At 42.0% G+C, this 17,682-nt stretch overlaps 1 protein-coding gene across 1 annotated transcript; it reads left to right on the top strand.

Moving 5' to 3' along the window:
• Positions 1 to 3,587: 3,587 nt before the first annotated feature.
• On the top strand, positions 3,588 to 8,424 carry LOC127765967 (transcription factor NAI1-like). Its single transcript, XM_052290951.1, has 4 exons — positions 3,588 to 3,722; positions 4,098 to 4,792; positions 4,868 to 5,263; positions 7,801 to 8,424. The coding sequence occupies exons 2-4, from the start codon at positions 4,133 to 4,135 to the stop codon at positions 7,900 to 7,902; spliced, it is 1,158 nt and encodes a 385-aa protein (XP_052146911.1). The 5' UTR covers positions 3,588 to 3,722; positions 4,098 to 4,132; the 3' UTR covers positions 7,903 to 8,424.
• The last annotated feature ends 9,258 nt before the right edge of the window (positions 8,425 to 17,682 follow it).

The raw sequence follows: 17,682 nt of genomic DNA, 5'->3' as shown, positions 1-17,682 counted from the left end.
AACCATATGCAAAAATCAATGATTTTTGTAGGACTTCGGTTTGAAATGGGCAGTCTATCCACCCTATAAAAACCCTTTTTGATCGCCTGAAAAATGCTTTTCTTAATAGTAATTAATTGATGGAAAAAATGTTTTTCATTATATCTCATTCATCCTGCCTTTCTCGATCTAAAAGAATGAAAAGGAAACGCATTTGTTTTGGTCTGTGCCGTAATTGATGTCACTGAGGGCATGTACAATGGATGCCACAAGCACCAGTGGTCTCAAGACGCCACGTATGATAGAACAACACAAAGGTCACACTAGCCGCAGTGAAACCACTACAAAACGTATTTTGCTTTTCAGCCCCTATCTATTTATATGTCAGTCCTTATATTGTATGTTATTATCAAACCTATTAAAACTTTATATTTTGGACCCTATAACAACCAAAATAAGTACATATGCACCCCTAAACACTATACGAACCCACTGTCAGCCTCTTCCCCCCTATCTTTTTTATTCTCTCTCCCTCTCTCCCCCCTCTCTCCTTCTCTCCCGAGCCATCTCTCTCTCTCTCTCCCTCTCTCATTCGCCATATTCGCTGACGAGCTCCCCATCTCAGCGACGCGGACAAGTTCTCGGTGGCGGATCCGGAGGCGGGCTCGACGCCGCCGTCCTCCTCCCCCACGACGGTGCGAACGAGCTCGCCGACGGCGTGGCGAGCTTGGCGGCGTCCGGCTCGCTGAATCTGGGCGCGAGCTCGCTGGATTTGGCGGCGGGGGCCACAACGGCGGCGGTTCCTCTCCCCCTCCCTTCTTCTCGAGCGTTGGCAGCGGATCCGGATGCGGGCTCGACGCCGCCGTCCTCCTCCCCCCACGACGACGCGGAAGAGCTCATCGATGGCGGGCTCGCCGGATCCGGGCGCAGGCTCGCCGGATCTGGCGGCGGGGGCCACAACGGCGGCGGTTCCTCTCCCCCTCCCTTCTTCACGAGCGTCGGCAGCGAAGAGCAACGGTGGCGGCGATGCGACCGGACGAGGCAACGCACGGGGCTCCGGCTCCGCCAACGCGTGGCCTCGGGCTGTGGCTTCGCCCTTCTCGAGCCCAAGCGCGACGCTTCGAGCGGTTCCTCTGCAAGCGCGAAATCGGCCTGCGGAGCCACGGTCCCCACTGCCACGGATGCGCGTGTCCGACATGGAGGGTTAAGACCACAAGCCAGAGCCACGCTTTGTACATGGCCTGACAAGAAATCGAAAGTTTTATCACCTGCAGTGACATGACTTGTGCACTATTTTTGCACGTACGCCAGCACATGAAAGACTATCACCGGCACTGTGCCGTCACAAGCTGGTTGTACCAAAATAGTCTTGTCTTGGTGTTCTTCCAGGAAAGATGCCGCCAACTAAATTTAGTAACGTACTGTACGTACAGACTACAGTAGTTTGGTCCAACGTACACGGTATCACAGGATCAGGTACATGGCTATTCTCAATAGTACTTTTAATTAAACTCCGGCCACTTAGGTAAAAATTCGGGTCTTCTTTGATCAGTATAGCTAAGATATTTTGTAAAATCCGTACGTGTAAACAAAATTCACAAAGCTATATATATAGAGAGAGCTATGATATTTCTTTAATAATGAAATGAATTATATCTTGGGACATATATAGGCTGTGTTCTTCCTGTACACTTTCCCAACTTCTACTCACTCATTTTTCACGCGTATGTTTCTCAAACTGTTAAAAGATGTTTTTATTTTTGCAAAAATTTTCTATAGGAAAGTTGCTTTTAAAAGATATATTAATAATCCATTTTTTATTTTTTAGTAAATACTTAATTAATGATACGCTAATGTGTCATTCCATTTTGTGTACCGTGCGGAAAGATTTCCAACCGCCACAATCGAACATATAGCTATAGATGATAACTAAACTTGTGCCGTTCAAAGGACTCATGTAATAGTAGCTTCAATCAATCCTGATATATACAATTTAATTAAAAGAACTATCCTATAGTTGTAGAGTCTGAATAGATTTCCATTATCCAGTAATGCACCTAAAATTCGAGCATGAGATGACTCTAGCTAGCTTGGATATTGGTGGCGGCGAGCTAACTTGGTTTCTCACATTAATAATTTACTTTAAAAAAAATAAACATTCGCTCTAGTTGGTTTGAAATAAAAAAAAATTGAAGTTACTGAAAGCTGAGCAATTTCTTCAGGACCCCGTATTGAAAATAATTAATACTTCCTTAGAGCGTTGTATATATGCACACGTTAGGTTAGCACGCGATTAATCAACAATTAATAGATTGGCTAGCTACTAGTTGCATCATGAGATGTGGATATCTTTGTATATGATAATCTGACAGTGGGTTACGAGTATCATTTTGGTAGGATTAGGCCAGATAATCGCGATCGCCAGAAATGATTTGTATATTAATTCCGTCGCTTTTGGTTGTCCTTTGTGGGGAAAGGGAAAGGTGATCGAGAGTCGTATGCATAATATTAGCGGCAATTTTGGAGGAGACATAGCACGTCAAAATTAAATTTAAAGCCAACACACAAAAGGCATCTGCTTCACGAGTGTAGTTACTGCACGTTTATTTTTTGTTTCCTAAAAGTAAGTTCAAAGTGCACGTTTATAAACTGTTCTTCCTTTTGTTTAGATTCTATATCTAGCAACGATTTTGGCGCAGTCGGTTTGATTCATGACAAAGGCGAGCCGATATGTATATATTTATCAAGACGAGGTGATTCAGCCAAGAGTACAAAACAAAATGGCTCATTTTCAAATGAGAAAATTATTTACAGAAACTTTGGAGCTATATAGCCATCCAAAGTTCCTTTCTAAATACTACAAACACATGCATACTTTTTTTTGAATCTCTTTCAAAATGTAAGGTACATATGCATGTAGGATCAATACGACTTTCTGCCTTTTACTATCATTTAACTATAGTCTGTTGTGTTAGGTTTTTATATTTTGGGATGGATGAAGTATTAAGTCCACCGCCCCCCCTCCCCCCCCCCCCCCCAAAAAAAAACCGCGCTCACACACATTGCGTATCCTCTTTTGGTTCAAATCATTAACTCCATAGGTACACTGGCTGTTCATGAATGTAGCTAGGAGACACTGCACGTGAGGTATTTCACTTTGTTAATCTATATATATGGTACTGTATAGTACAATTGATGGTACTACATAAATACCAGAGGTAGCACATGCAAATCAATGTTTTGTTTAGGGAGAAATTTTATGGTCCTTACAAGCTGTCAAAATGCCAATACGAAAAGGTTAAATAAATTACACTAAAAAATTGGTACCTTTCGGTATCTACTTAAGAATTACAAAATCACTCATTTTAAGGTCTATAATGTTAGTGATACCTTCCAAGTGTTGAGGTATCAAGAGATACCATAAATTAGTGTAGCAAATCTTTGGATTATGACAACTCCTAAAGTACCATGAAAAATCCCATGATTGTTTAACCAAAATATATGCAATTGACTAAGCAAAAGGGAGCAGTCGTCCTAGTGGAGATGCTCTATATATGTCAAAGAAGAGAAAAGCCTCTGACATGATTTATATGGAGAGAGGTGGTTAGCCAGCTAGGCCAAGCACAAAAAATCCTCGATTAGTCTTGAATGGTGTTCTTCAGAGTGACTCTCTCTTCCATACATTGTCCCAAATATTATTTGCATGTTAAGCAGGATCTGAGAGATTGTTGATAGATCTGCAGGTAAGTGGTACTGTCCCACTGTCTTGGCTACAAACGATTCTGTGTGTTTCACGAGCTCCAATTCAATGGGCAATCTGTAGTGGCATCAAGTCAGCTACTGTGATTGATAGCTGTATCTGTCTCCCGGATGCATGGATGATGGATCTCTGTGCTTGTTTGCCAGTAGACCAGTAGCCAAATAGTTTTCTCTTCAGACTGGCTGCAAAAGTTTTTGTTCGACCAGTCGATTTTCTGTTTGAATCATGTAGCTTAGCTCTCGCTCGATCGTCCAATTAATCTTGGATTCTTGGAGATATATAACTCTCCGATGTCTAGATCGACATTGATCAGACTCAAGAGTGAAATGTTTGTTTGTTTGTTTGTTCTTTTGTCTAGGTAGATAGCTAGTAGAGTTCTTTCTCTTTGGAGACATGGAGGACTCGAGCCTGTTCATGGAGTGGGCCATGGAGACGCTGCAGCACCTGCACCCGCTGCCGGCGACGCCGCCGCCTGCCGGCGGCGGGTACGCCGGCGACAACGCGACTTTTCCGTCGCTCCAAGCGCTCCGCGAGTCGTCGGTGTCGCAGAACGGCATGGCCCCGCCGGAGCCAACGGCGCACGAAGGCCACCGAGCCTCCTACAGCTGGAGCTCGGGCGACACGGACAGCGTGTCCGGTGGCGGCGGCGGCGCGGTCATGGAGCACGACGGATGGTCGACGTCGCCAAATTCGGTCAGGTGCGCCGCGGGCGGCGGGGGCGGCGGCGGCGGCGGCGGCCTCTGGCCCGTGAGCTGGAACTTCTCGTCGGCCATGACGCAGCCGTGCAACGATCAGGCCACGCCGCCGAACCCGCCGACGACGACTAGAGCGCGCTACGGCGGCGGCGGCGTTCGATACCTGCCGGCCGCCGTGTCGCCATCGCCATCTGCACAGACACGGAGAGCCTCCTCCAAAGGCAACGGCGGCGGTGGCTCCGGCTCCTCGTCGGCGGCGCCGTACGCGCAGGAGCACATCATCGCGGAGCGCAAGCGCCGGGAGAAGATCAACCAGCGGTTCATCGAGCTCTCCACCGTCATCCCGGGCCTCAAGAAGGTATAATACATATATCTCCATTTCTCGCTCATTTCTCTCACCATCTTCTCTGAACACGACGATCGATTTGAACAGATGGACAAGGCGACGATCCTCTCCGACGCGGTGAGGTACGTGAAGGAGCTGCAGGAGAAGCTCAGCGAGCTCGAGCAACACCAGAACGGCGGCGTCGAGTCGGCAGTACTCCTCAAGAAGCCGTGCATAGCCACGTCGTCGTCGGACGGCGGCTGCCCCGCAGCGTCATCGGCCGTGGCTGGAAGCAGCAGCAGCGGCACGGCGAGAAGCTCGCTGCCGGAGATCGAGGCGAAGATCTCGCACGGCAACGTGATGGTGAGGATCCACGGCGAGAATAATGGCAAGGGGTCGCTGGTGCGGCTGCTCGCCGCGGTTGAAGGGCTCCACCTCGGCATCACGCACACCAATGTCATGCCCTTCTCGGCATGCACCGCCATCATAACCATCATGGCAAAGGTAAGACAAATTAATTCGTCGTTTTAATTCGAGAGAATTTAACCAACTTGTTTTGTGTTTTTTTTTGTAAATGCATGATATGTCTTGTAGTTAATATTCCCCTCTGGTCAAATATATTTGATGTTGGGAGAATCATGCATATGTATTAATTTACAGCTAGATCTCTCAATGTCAAATATAACATGTCCAAATAATATGGACCAGTATGGCTTATATGCTTTAAAATTTGTGGCACCAGTCTTAGGCCCATTTGATTGAAAAAACGGAGGAATAGGAAAAACACATGATTTTGATAGGAATGCAAGTGTAAAACAAGGGATTGCAAAACACAGAAAAAATATAGAAATGACTGTTTGATTAGACCGCAGGAAAAATGCAGGAATAAGATGAGAGAGATAGACTCAAGGAAAGTTTTCCAAGAGGTTAGAGTGGATGTTAACTTTCCTACGTTTTTGCTCTAGAATTGTAGGAATAGGAAAGTTTTCTACATTTTTCCTTTTCTCATTCCTACGAATCAAAGGCATGAATAGTGTAGAATTTCAATTTCTTTGTTTTTTCTCCATTTTTCCTCCAATTCAAAGGGGCCTTAAACAATTTACAAGATCAAGTAAGGTTATGAACACACAAGCGCTTCGATTTAAGAATATTTCGAATTGATCCTCTTGAACAAGCGCGGACAAAGCTGTAAGTAAGTAAAAATAGTTTACACTTGGTGCTGGAGCATAAACTTTTGCTACAGCTAGCATATGGGTTTGCTTTGTGCTGAGAAACGTCTAGAGGTTTTTCGGCTAGCTCCACAAGGTGGTGGGCTAGACGACCTGGGTTCGAAGCCTCATCCCTTCTAATCAATTGATATTAATGGTCATTCTCTAATATTCACGTCTGGGTTTGCCTTGTGCTGACTGCAGGAGTAGTAAGAACACTAAAATTCATAAGGTATATCGTGATGATAATCATGTTATGTAGTACAACATATCTTATGACTACAGTCATTCTTTATGCACTTCTTATATACTTTCTAGTTGCAAGATTTTCAATTAAAAAAATGCTGGGCCTGTCAATTGTAAATTTATTGCTTTATACATGCATAATCATAGTGGCTTATAATTAGGTGGAAAATATTTTTTTTAAGAGAGGTGGAAAATAAAATTGATTGGGATAAAACTATAGTACTTGGAGTAGCTAGTATAGTTAACTAATTAATATCACTGAAAATAAATTTTGGCTATGATATGCTATATAGGGTAATATTTATCACCTAATCGGAACTAGATCTTATACATATATAATGGCTTCTGTAATCATCACAGTAAGAAAAATGGCTTCATGTTTCCGAACTTGCCACATCAGGAATCACTAAAACTAATCTTTGAGTTTTAATTTCTCATATCATATACTATATATAATAATATTTGTAGCAATAAAATAATAGTTGTACGAAATAAACTAAATGCAAATGTTGATCTAATGATATTGTTTTTACCAAATACAGTTTAATTTATATTATACTCCCTCCGTTTCACAATATAAGTCATTCTAGCATTTCTCACGTTCATATTGATGCTAATGAATCTAGGTTTATTAACATCATTATGAATATGAGAAATGCTAGAATGACTTACATTATGAAACGGAGGAAGTATTAGGCTAATTGTCAGTTATATATTTAAAGACTTAAATTTTAAAATGTCCGCCCATCTTATTTAGTGGAAGGAGCAAGTAAATGCATAACTTCCCCCATTAAATTTACATAGATTTAAATTCTTGTGCACATTTATTTTCGCTAGAAATTACTCCCTCCATCCCAAAATAATCGCAGCCATAAGTTTTCGTGTCCAATTTTAATCGTCCATCTTATTTAAATTTTCTTTAAAAAAACTAAAAATATGAGTCACGCATAAAATACTATTCATGTTTTATAATCTAATAAAAATATCAATTATAAAAAGATTTTAAATAAAACGGATGATTAAAATTGGATACGAAAACTTATGGTTGTATTTTTTTAATGGAGTACGTGTTTATTGTTGATTCCGTCGTCGTCCACTTAATTATTGCATATGTACACGGTGTCAAACAAAATAATACTCCGGAAAATTATGGCAAGCTGAAAGACAAGTGAGTATTGATTGATTGATTTATGCACCGGAACCAAAATAATTAAGAATGCATCTACATTTATTTAATACGCTTGCGTGGCAGCACCGTTATTTTTTAATCGATAGCAGCGGTCCTCAACAATATTAATTAATTGATGAAAGCGGCTGTGAGGAGATTTTTAAAATTAAAAGTCATACTTAAAATCAATTAGAATGTCAAATTCATCTTTTCGTCGTATCTTCCACAAAATCTGAGTACTATATATAACTGGTCGTTGAGTGGATATGTATAGCAGGTATATATAAATGCGCGTCCACTAATTATAAAACCCTTCACGAAAATTCGTCAAAACGTACTCTCATGAAATTAAGTTCTCGCGAGTTTGCATTCGTAATTAATATATATGCATATTAATTATACGATTTAATTTGCATCAGGTGGAGGACGGGGTGAGCGTCACAGCTGAGGACATTGTAGGGAAGCTAAACACTGTGCTCCAGCAAAACAGCAGAAATAGCGCACGAGAAACAAAAAGCTGACAAACAGCAACAAACGACAGCTGCTAGCTAGCTTGGCTAGCTACTCAATCAGGCATGTTGCCATTGATTCCAGAACAGTGTAAACACACACTCTCTCTCGATCTGCTCGTCGTGTACTTGCGTGCATGTGGCCGTGATGCATGCATTTGCACAAATAAATCTAGCACTAGATACGATTTACTTTAGTGCAATAAGTTTAAATATATCATATTTAGTACTAGATTTATTTTTTTACGAAGAGAATACTAGTTAGAGCTACGAATGCACTCTCTATAGCCGAATAATCTTAAGATGTACCGGTTCAACTTTTTTTAAAGATGTTCATAGGAGATAAAATGTGTGCATATACATTTATATGAATGAGTGTTTTGCATGTTATGAGTATCATCATTTGTACAATGTTTTTTTTAAAAAATATTATGCTGATGTTGATTGATTGGTCAGGAGGATTCATGCATTTTGCACATATATTTGCGCTTATATATGTTGACACTGCACGGCCAGCGACCGATCGATCGATATACGAGAATCTCTTGGATGATGACCATTGGATTGATCGACCGGCAACTAGCTACTCTGGCTAGCTAGTTTTATTAGCTCGTTCTCATTGCTCTCCGACACCATACTTCCGCTCAGATGCAAATAATTCACTTTTCAAAAGTTTCCAAGCTAGGGGCCGGCCTCCATGACCATATTCCCAATGCATGCATGTGTTCAGCATAGTCTCTCCATCTTCATGTTACTATTTTTTAAGGAAAAAGTACGAATTACCGTCTTAAATTATCATGGTCAATCGAACTACCCTAAACTTAAAAACCAGACGTCTTTCACCCCCAATTTTATAAACCGGATAAATAATCCCTTAGCTTAATCCCGGTAGTTTTGGTCCTATGTGGTATACACGTGATAGTCCAGTCAGTATTTCTTTTAAAAAAAATCAGTGCGGCTCACTATAAGATCTCTCCCCTCCCACCTCTCTCCACCACCACCACACGCCGCGGCCGACGAAGATGCCGCCCCCTCTCCCACCACCCCCTCTCTCCTCATCCTCCTCCTCCTCCTCCTCACCCACCACCGGAGAAGCTGCCGCCGCGGACGACGACGATGACGAGGGATGCCCTTGCATCTCCTCACAAGACAACCTTCCCTACCGAGCCGAACTCCTCAGCCTTCGCCACGGTGCCCTCCTTCTCGGCCTTCGCCGGCACGTGTGTGCAGATGGGAGAGGGCTGGATGATGCCCTTCTTGTAGAGCTTTGCACAGCATGGGCTTGGGCGCAGACGGAGGTCGCAAGTCCCAAGCGGGCAGCGGCATGTCGTCCCTATCCATGAGGATGTGCCACTTGCGGTGGAGCTCGTCGGCCTTGACGCGGGGCATGCTACGGAGGCGCGCTTGAGCTGTGTTGCCTTGATGAAAAATTGCTGATTGGACTGCCACACATATACCACGTAGGACCAAAACCACAACGGATTAAATCGGGGGATTGGGGGGGGGGGTTATTTGTCTGGTTTACATAGTTGGGGCGAAGGATGTCTAGTTTTCGAGTTTTGGGGGGGGGGGGGTAATTCAATCGACCGCGATAGTTCAGAAGGCTAATTCATACTTTTTTTCCTTTTTTTTAATAAAGGCAGTTTAAATCTTGTGCCATACCTATTCGATATAATAAATATTAGTGTAAGAAAAAAAAAGACATATCTACAGTGGTAGGACAAACCCCCGAACTCACTCGAAAAGATGACCAATCAATTTAGTATTTCCATATATATTTTTTTAGATAATGAATTTTTATTAATCCGATCTTTATATCTATGAAGGATATACACAGCCAAAAATGTACAAGAGCACTTAGACTCACACCTCAACAAAGAGGAGAACACACAACAAAAAAAAAAGAAAAGAAAAACCTACGACCTCAGCACAACCCTGCTTCTCGACATCCTCTCCTGAAATGCCCAGATTCGGCGAGTGGAAGTTGTCTAGTCATCGCTGCCCCTAGTGTGCCGTCATTGTGAATCTCCACTAGTGCCATGTTCATCTACTTCAAGTGAGCTGACGCCACGCGTTGCCGGTTAGCCCACCTTCATTCGTCATCATCCAATTAGAACTAGCCGACCAGACGCAAGCTGACAGGATCTGCTTCTGCTTCGTCGGATTCCTAGGCCTCTGCCACCCATAGGCCATAGGGCCGCCACCTTCGACTGTATCCTTCTCCGTCTCCTAGATTTCTAGCCCGCCGCTACCCCTAGGGCCGCCGCTGCCACTGAGGAAATCCTCTTCCACCCAGACTCCGAGGCCTTCCACACCTGATGGGATCCGCCTCCTCATCGTTGAGAACCTTGCACCGGTGCCCAGGCTACCGCCCCCCTAGGGTTGTAGCCGCCACCGTCGAGGAGGTCTTCTGCCTTGATGCCCAGGCCGCCGCCGCCTACAGGACCACCTCCGCTGGATCCGCCTTCTCCCTGTCGAGGACTAGCCATCGACGCTTAGGTCGCCGCCGTCCTCCGCCACGTTAAGTACATGAAGATAAGCCCTAGTATAATCTTAACACTTAGTATTGTTAAAAAGTATTATCGTTACAATAACGATGAATTCAAGATCTTTCTATTGCGTACCAATGAGTTCATCATTGGGTGCACTCAGACATACAACATTGTCATCTCTACGAGGTTGAGGATATCGATAGGACTTTCTCTTGCTACTATGTCACCTATGGTGTTATTTTGCAGATGCTTGGTCGAAATATTGCATCAAGTCAAATTGTTGTAGTGGTTTGTTTTCATCATGTTGTGATATTTCATTGCAATTGTTCTTTCGATTTGTTGAAGCAAGATATTGCCCATTTTGCATCAAGTTTTTATCGTCACCATTTGTGTTGCAGGCTTATTGTGGACATTTACAAACATAGTACTTGCTAGATTGTAATATTAATTGTTGCGGCAGGATTTGAGATATTGTATTTACTATGAGGAGAGATAGAGTTCTTGTGATATTTGATTCTTTTTTTCAATTACACGGCACATACTACTACACAACACACACCATACTTTTATATATATATATATATATATATATATATATATATATATATATATATATATATGTATATATATATATATATGGGGCACCATGGTGCTCGGGCACCATGGTATGAAATTCACAAATTCGCTCAAATTTTTTAAATTGTGAGAATATACCTAGTTATAAGTATTCGATTAATACCTATACCAAGCAACAAAACAACTCAAATTTAACTTTATTTCACAATCTAATATTACATACCTAACTAATTATATGTTTGGATGCTATATACCTAGAATCAAAATCTAACAAAACCATGTTTAAATTCAGTTCAAACTTGTTTTGAACTAGTTAATGTTAATACCTAGACATTTTAAAAAATTTCATACTCATTTGAATTGAATATATACTCAATTTGAATCATGGAGCTCGGGCACCATGGAGCACCCAACATACACACACATATATATATATATATATACCCACGAGTGCATCCCCTTTTAACACATGCTCAATAGATGGACTGATAGAGAGCCAAGATAAATTCATGAGCCTTACTAAAACATTATCAAAAGGCGGTGAACCTGAGTGTGTGCTCATAATTATTTATTTACAATAGTTTTTGTGTACAAATATATTTACAATATATAATTAGTATTGTTGCATGATCGAGTCCTAATTGTTGGTGTATCTTGTGTGGGAGTTCATTGTATTGTATTAGGTTGTTCAGGTAAAGCCACTTAAGTGAGTCAAACGATGGAATGGACAGTAGTATGATAAAAGTTGTTCTGTGGATGATGTCCGATTTGTAGTTTCGTCCTTTCATTTCGTGGATGAAAATGACTGTTTGATACGCTAGAAGCTTTATAAATAAAGCTCCTGCAAGTTGCAAATATCAATGGCTTCTCTGCAATTGGATGATATAATAATTTATCCATCATTTAATTCACAATGTAATAGCTGGGTCTAATATATATAACTGATAGAAAGGACAGTACTTTGGATTACCTCTGTATATACTATTATCAACTAGATTAAAAAAACGTGTAATTGAATCAGTATCTGCATTTGGACGATCCTGGCGCACCAGCATATATACATATATTATATATATATAAGCTTCTAGTATCCAAATATAATACACGCGCAGTGTATAAACATACGTAATATATATGCATGTAGTTTTGTATTGCAGTTTTGAAATGCACATATAGCAGAGTATTTTGGGACATGCATCTTAAAGTTTTTGGCACATATATATGCCGTCTATACATCAGCTGTGAGTTGGTACTACAAGAATCTGTAATTTTCTTAGAGGCAAAAATCGTTAAGGATAGCATAAAAACCGCCAAGGTAATGACGATTTTTGTATAGTATATACATACGTGTACGCATATAATACGCATGTCCTTCCATACTGTCTACATATGCAAAATGATTATGCAAATGTACGAGCATAAGGCTTTTTCAGTTAGCTTATATTATGTCATGTTTAATTAGCTTATTATATATGCTCTTTGGAATATATATACAGCTTGGCTAGCAAAATAATCATGTCTTTTGTTGTGCTGCATTACATATATATACTGAAGAAATTAGGTAAGACTCAAGCATCGACGAAACCAACATTTGGAGTACATATTTATTTTGCTGCAAAAGATTGAGATTTCGCTGATGGCTGAGGGTCCCAGCAGCTTTGCATACATGCTCGATTATCTTTAATTAGAATGGTTAGGAGCTCTGCCAATTTATTGAAAAGAGTAACTTGAAATAAAGTTACAGCAGCTATCAAAGATGGATACATCAACGCCATAACACAAAGGAAACATGCATGCTTAATTATCTTGAGATATGTTAAGTTACCAATACTTTGGGGATGTGTCCCCATCTGAAACTGAGGTGAGGATATTCACAAGATCAATCTGACAACCTCTTAGGACATTGAACCTTGCTTACCAAAAAAATATATATACATGATACATGCAGACAGAGACACATGCATGGCCATGCTAGGTCGATATCTTGGCAATTAGTGTGAAATAGTCCCTGACAAGCAAGTCACAATTTCTGGGCCAGGGCAGCTAGCTGAATGTCAGCACGGTATATACCATGGAGTAGTATAACGACAAGTAGTTTGTTCGCTTGATCAGATGGGCCGTGCACCACCTAATTAAACCCGATTGAGACCAGCCAGGACTACTGCTATCTGATTTTTTTACTTGACTTTATTCATTTTTTCGATGTGATTGCCACATTCATTCTATATGTTTTTCTAGTTACCTGGAACCTCCTGTCCTTGAACTCCGGATGTTTCGGGCTGCCTGAGCTGCCAGGAAGTTCCGGTGTTCATCACCCGGAAGTTCCGGGCCCTGTTTAAATTTGACCGCCACGATTATTTTTAGTGTTTTTCAGTTAAGCCTACTCACCCTCCCCCCCTCTCTAGGTTAGATCTTCAGCTTTCATGTCTGGCAGAGGTGAGTACGGTGTCAGTGAGCGTGGATGGCTCTTCCTCCTCGCCCCGACTCCATGTGACTCCGGGATAGTGGTAACGTTGGCCATCTCCTTGCTCTAGCGGCGTAGCAGGGCTTGGGTCAGCCTTCCCCTTTCGACCATGGCACGGGAGCAAGCAGGTGCTCCGCAGCAGAGCAAGAGGACGAAGCTGGGTTGGGAGGGTGAGGTGGTGCGGTGGTGGAGATAGGGGCAGGTACGTACTTTTGTCGCTATTTCTCTCTCCATTTCCTCCTAATATAATAAAATAATACCGCAGGTGTCCAGCAAATAATTACCTTTTTTTTGCGGTGTCCTCTAGCAGAAACACGTTCTTGTGGTATCCTCTAGCAAAGAGAGCCATTGAGTGTTGAGTAAATTTTGCTTTGTAAAGCTGCATTGGAAGGATTCCTCACCGACCGCACTCGCGAGAAAATTAATTTTCGCATGCGTTCGCTAAAGAGCCGTAAACCATACTAAAATCCCCACCCAATCCCTCATCCCCTATCTCACATCAAGTCCCCACCCCTACCTCACCATGCCCTCTCTCGGCTTCCTCCTTCACTCTCTCTCCCTCTCCCTCTAGGTCGCTAATGCGCCTCGTGGGGGTGACCGGTTGCTCGCTCCATCCCTACCCTAGTCCAAACCTGTGGCAGTGCTCATCGAGAGAATCGGCAACGATGATTGGACGAGGCAATAGATCTGACAGTGGCGTGTCTAGAGGTGACGAATCTAGTAGTGGTAGTGCCTGTAGGTGGCGACCTGCAACGGTAGGTGGTGACAAAGAAAAGACACTACTACAAGAACCCTAATTGGTGTCGATTGGGAAACCCCCTTAGGTATTGGTTTTCCCAACAGGCATCACAGAACCGGCACCGCTGACCTTCATTGGCACTCTTTTCTTCTTCATTGTACTATTGCTTCCACCGTCATCATCCTTGTCTCCACACTTATACCGAGAAGCCTTGCATACTGGACATTCATCAAGATATGCAAAATCACCCCGGTAAAGAATGCAATCATTTCGACAAGCGTGAATTTTATGTATCTCAAGACCAAGGGAACATATAACTTTTTTCGCTTGGTACGTTATTTCAGACAAGACATTATCCGCAGGAAGAATTTCTTTCAACAACTCTAGCAACTCAGTGAAGCTCTTATCAGACCATCCATTGCTTGCCTTCAGGTGAAGTAGAGATAGGACCACCTGGAGCATGGTGTGCTCCACCTTACATCCATTGTAAGGTGGAGCTTTTGAGTCCTCCACCATGGTTTTGAACATGCGATATTTCCTATCATCAGTGTCAGCCTTCTCCCCGTCGCGCATCATCTGATCTAGATTAGCTTCACTGTGATCGACACATGTTTGGTCCTCCTGCTCACAGCCGACATCCTCATTTGGCATGTCACAGTTGCTTGCACTTCCCTCGCATTGCTCCTCTTCGCCATGGAACTTGTCCATGAGCCGCCTTATAAGAAGATGTGCATGGACTCGATGCGCCAGAAATTGCCTGTCTTTCTTGCAATCATTCAATCAAACCATGGACACCACAGATAATCCGGCGTATCCACTGAGTTTGTGCTCGTCGCCATGGCAACGAAAGCCATTACTCCCCTGATATACTCCATAGAGTCACGATCCGCTTCATACACCCATCGTAGATCCATTACAACAGGCGGGTACATACAAATATTACTTAATGTAGATTACTCTGAATCATACAAATTCAATTTACCCATGCGAATAACAAAACCGATAGATCTTATAAATGAACAAGAAAAGATAAGCAACATCTATAACACCAAATTAGTTTTGTTAAATCTAACATTGAATATATTTTGATAACATGTCTTTGTATTGAAAATGTTATTATATTTTCTTATAACCTTGGTCAAACTTTAAAAAGTTTGACTTAGAAAAAGCCGAACGACTTATAATATGGAATAGAGGGAATAATAATTTATCGTTTATTAAAAATCGTGCAGAAAAAAAAATACAATGAGGGTTTTGTAATTTACAAGAACCTTGGAATAAAATACAATGAGAAATGATCATTTTATCCCTAAGATAAAATTCATGGTTAAAAAAAGAAAAATAATTTATATTTTCCATCAATGAGGAAAAATATCGGATCATGCCATGGGTACACATTTTTCCATAGCGGTAAAATGGATATTTTCTTGTCCTTAACGGTGTTTCACTAACATTTGACTAATATCGATGGCATAGATGGTAGAAAACATCAACTCAAATTTAGCATATCATCCAAGAATAGATCTAATGAGATTAATGGACACAAAAAAAGAAAAAGAGTTATCCCTAAAAACGACACATAATTGTTTCGATCATGTATTTTACATGCATACGTAGCACACGGTATTGTAAATCAACAAGCAAAAGTGAAACGGAGTGAGAAATAATGAATTTCACCTTGTAGGCTTCAACCTTCAACCAAACCCCAAAAAAATCGAGCAACCACCCCCCTCCCCCCGCTTCCAGCTAATCGGGCAAGAACAAGAGGCGCCGCTCCCCCTCCCCCCGCTTCCAGCTAATCGGGCAAGAACAAGAGGCGCCGCTCTGTTCTTACTCAATCAGCTTGAGTGGGATGATATATATGTAGTTGCCTCATAGGTGCCGGGGTTCTACATCTAAAACTAGCATCTATGTCTGAGAGGTACCAACAGTTAGTACAGGGGTGGAGGTAGAAAGGTGTTGGCTATTAACTAAAATCCAGCACTTATCTCTTTCACCATAAAGGTGTCGGTTCTAGGGTGGGCCCTACGCCAATTAATCCGATGTGATGGGAAATAAAAGGTGCCGGATTTTAGAGAAAAAACCGACATATTTCTCTAACAGGGAAATAGGTGCCGATTCTATTTAAAAACCGGCACCTATTAGGAGAGATAGGTGCTGGTTTTAGGGTTTTGGTAGGCTGGCGGAGGGTGTGGGCAAGATAAGCACTATAGGTGCCGATTTTGCCTACTCCAGCACCTATAGTATCGGCACCTATTTGATGTTATATAGTAGTGAGGGGCAACACGGTGGAGGGAGTGGAGTACGGCGTAACAGCGAAGACCGCTCCTCCCTCTAGGTGCAACGGCAGCGGCACGATGAAGGGCCCTCTCCTACCACTGCTTGTCCACTCCCCCTCCCTTCCCTCTCCCAAATCTTGCTCACGCTCTCTCGCTCTACCAGATCTTTTGGTCGAAGGGGGAGGAGACTGCATTGCTTGGCGACCGTCCTCGGTAGTAGCGGATCCAAAGAGCCATCGTGCTTGGCGACAGCAACCGCCCCATCTCTCCCACTCTCTTCCCCTTTGCCGTTGTTCATGTTTGCATGCATGCTTGGCGACAACGACCTGATCATTGTATGTTGATGTTTGCATATTCATGTTGGCTGCCTATTGATGGCAAACAGATCATGGATGAATTTTCTCTTCACACTTTGGTCGCATGCGGCTATTCCCAGACAGAATGAGAAACTTGTTTTTATGCACTGCGCGATCTGCAATAGCCTGTTGCATACGAGATTGCTAAGGGGCGATCGATCGCCCCTAGTGATCAGCCGGTCCCCCCTCCCTCCCTCCACGTGGTTTTCTTTTTTGGCACCACATTACTTTCGTATTTTAGTAAATTTATACACCTAAAGTTTGTACACCTCAAGTTTACACATCTAAAGTTTAGTGACCCAAAGTTTATAAGTCAAAAGTTTTTATATCCAATTAGAATTTAAATTTGAATTCAAATATTTTTTATATATAGTATTTCTATACATCTAAAGTTTATACACCTAAAGTTTATAGACCCAAAGTTTATAAGTCAAAAGTTTACATACCGTTTCAAAATTTTTAAATATTAGTTTATAGACCCAAAGTTTATAAGTCAAAAGTTTACATACCCATTTCAAATTTGAATTTGAATTCAAATATTAGTTTATAGACCCAAATTTTATAAGTTAAAAGTTTACATACCCGTTCAAATTTGAATTTGAATTCAAATATTAGTTTATAGACCCAAAGTTTAAAAGTCAAAAGTTTATATACCCGTTTCAAATTTGAATTTGAATTCAAATATTTTTTATATATAGTATTTCTAAACATAAATTTTTCCAACTTTATTTTTTTTAAAAAAAATTTATGATGTAGTAGGAAGAGAAGAGGGGGAGGAGAAGGGGGAGAGGAGGGAGCGTATAGGGGGAAGGGGGAAGGGGCGGGTTGATCGCTCCCCGCGATCACCCGCACATTAGATTTACCCTGTTGCATATACTAGGGTGAT

This window comes from Oryza glaberrima, chromosome 3 (genome assembly GCF_000147395.1).
Source record: "Oryza glaberrima chromosome 3, OglaRS2, whole genome shotgun sequence".
Lineage (NCBI taxonomy): Eukaryota > Viridiplantae > Streptophyta > Magnoliopsida > Poales > Poaceae > Oryza > Oryza glaberrima.
This window is presented reverse-complemented; position numbering and strand designations above follow the sequence as displayed.

Coding starts and splice junctions, on each gene's coding strand:
- LOC127765967 (XM_052290951.1), top strand. CDS start 4,133: ATGGAGGACTCGAGCCTGTTCATGGAGTGGGCCATGGAGACGCTGCAG. Junction 4,793..4,867: donor TCATCCCGGGCCTCAAGAAG/GTATAATACATA, acceptor CGATTTGAACAG/ATGGACAAGGCGACGATCCT. Junction 5,264..7,800: donor TCATAACCATCATGGCAAAG/GTAAGACAAATT, acceptor AATTTGCATCAG/GTGGAGGACGGGGTGAGCGT.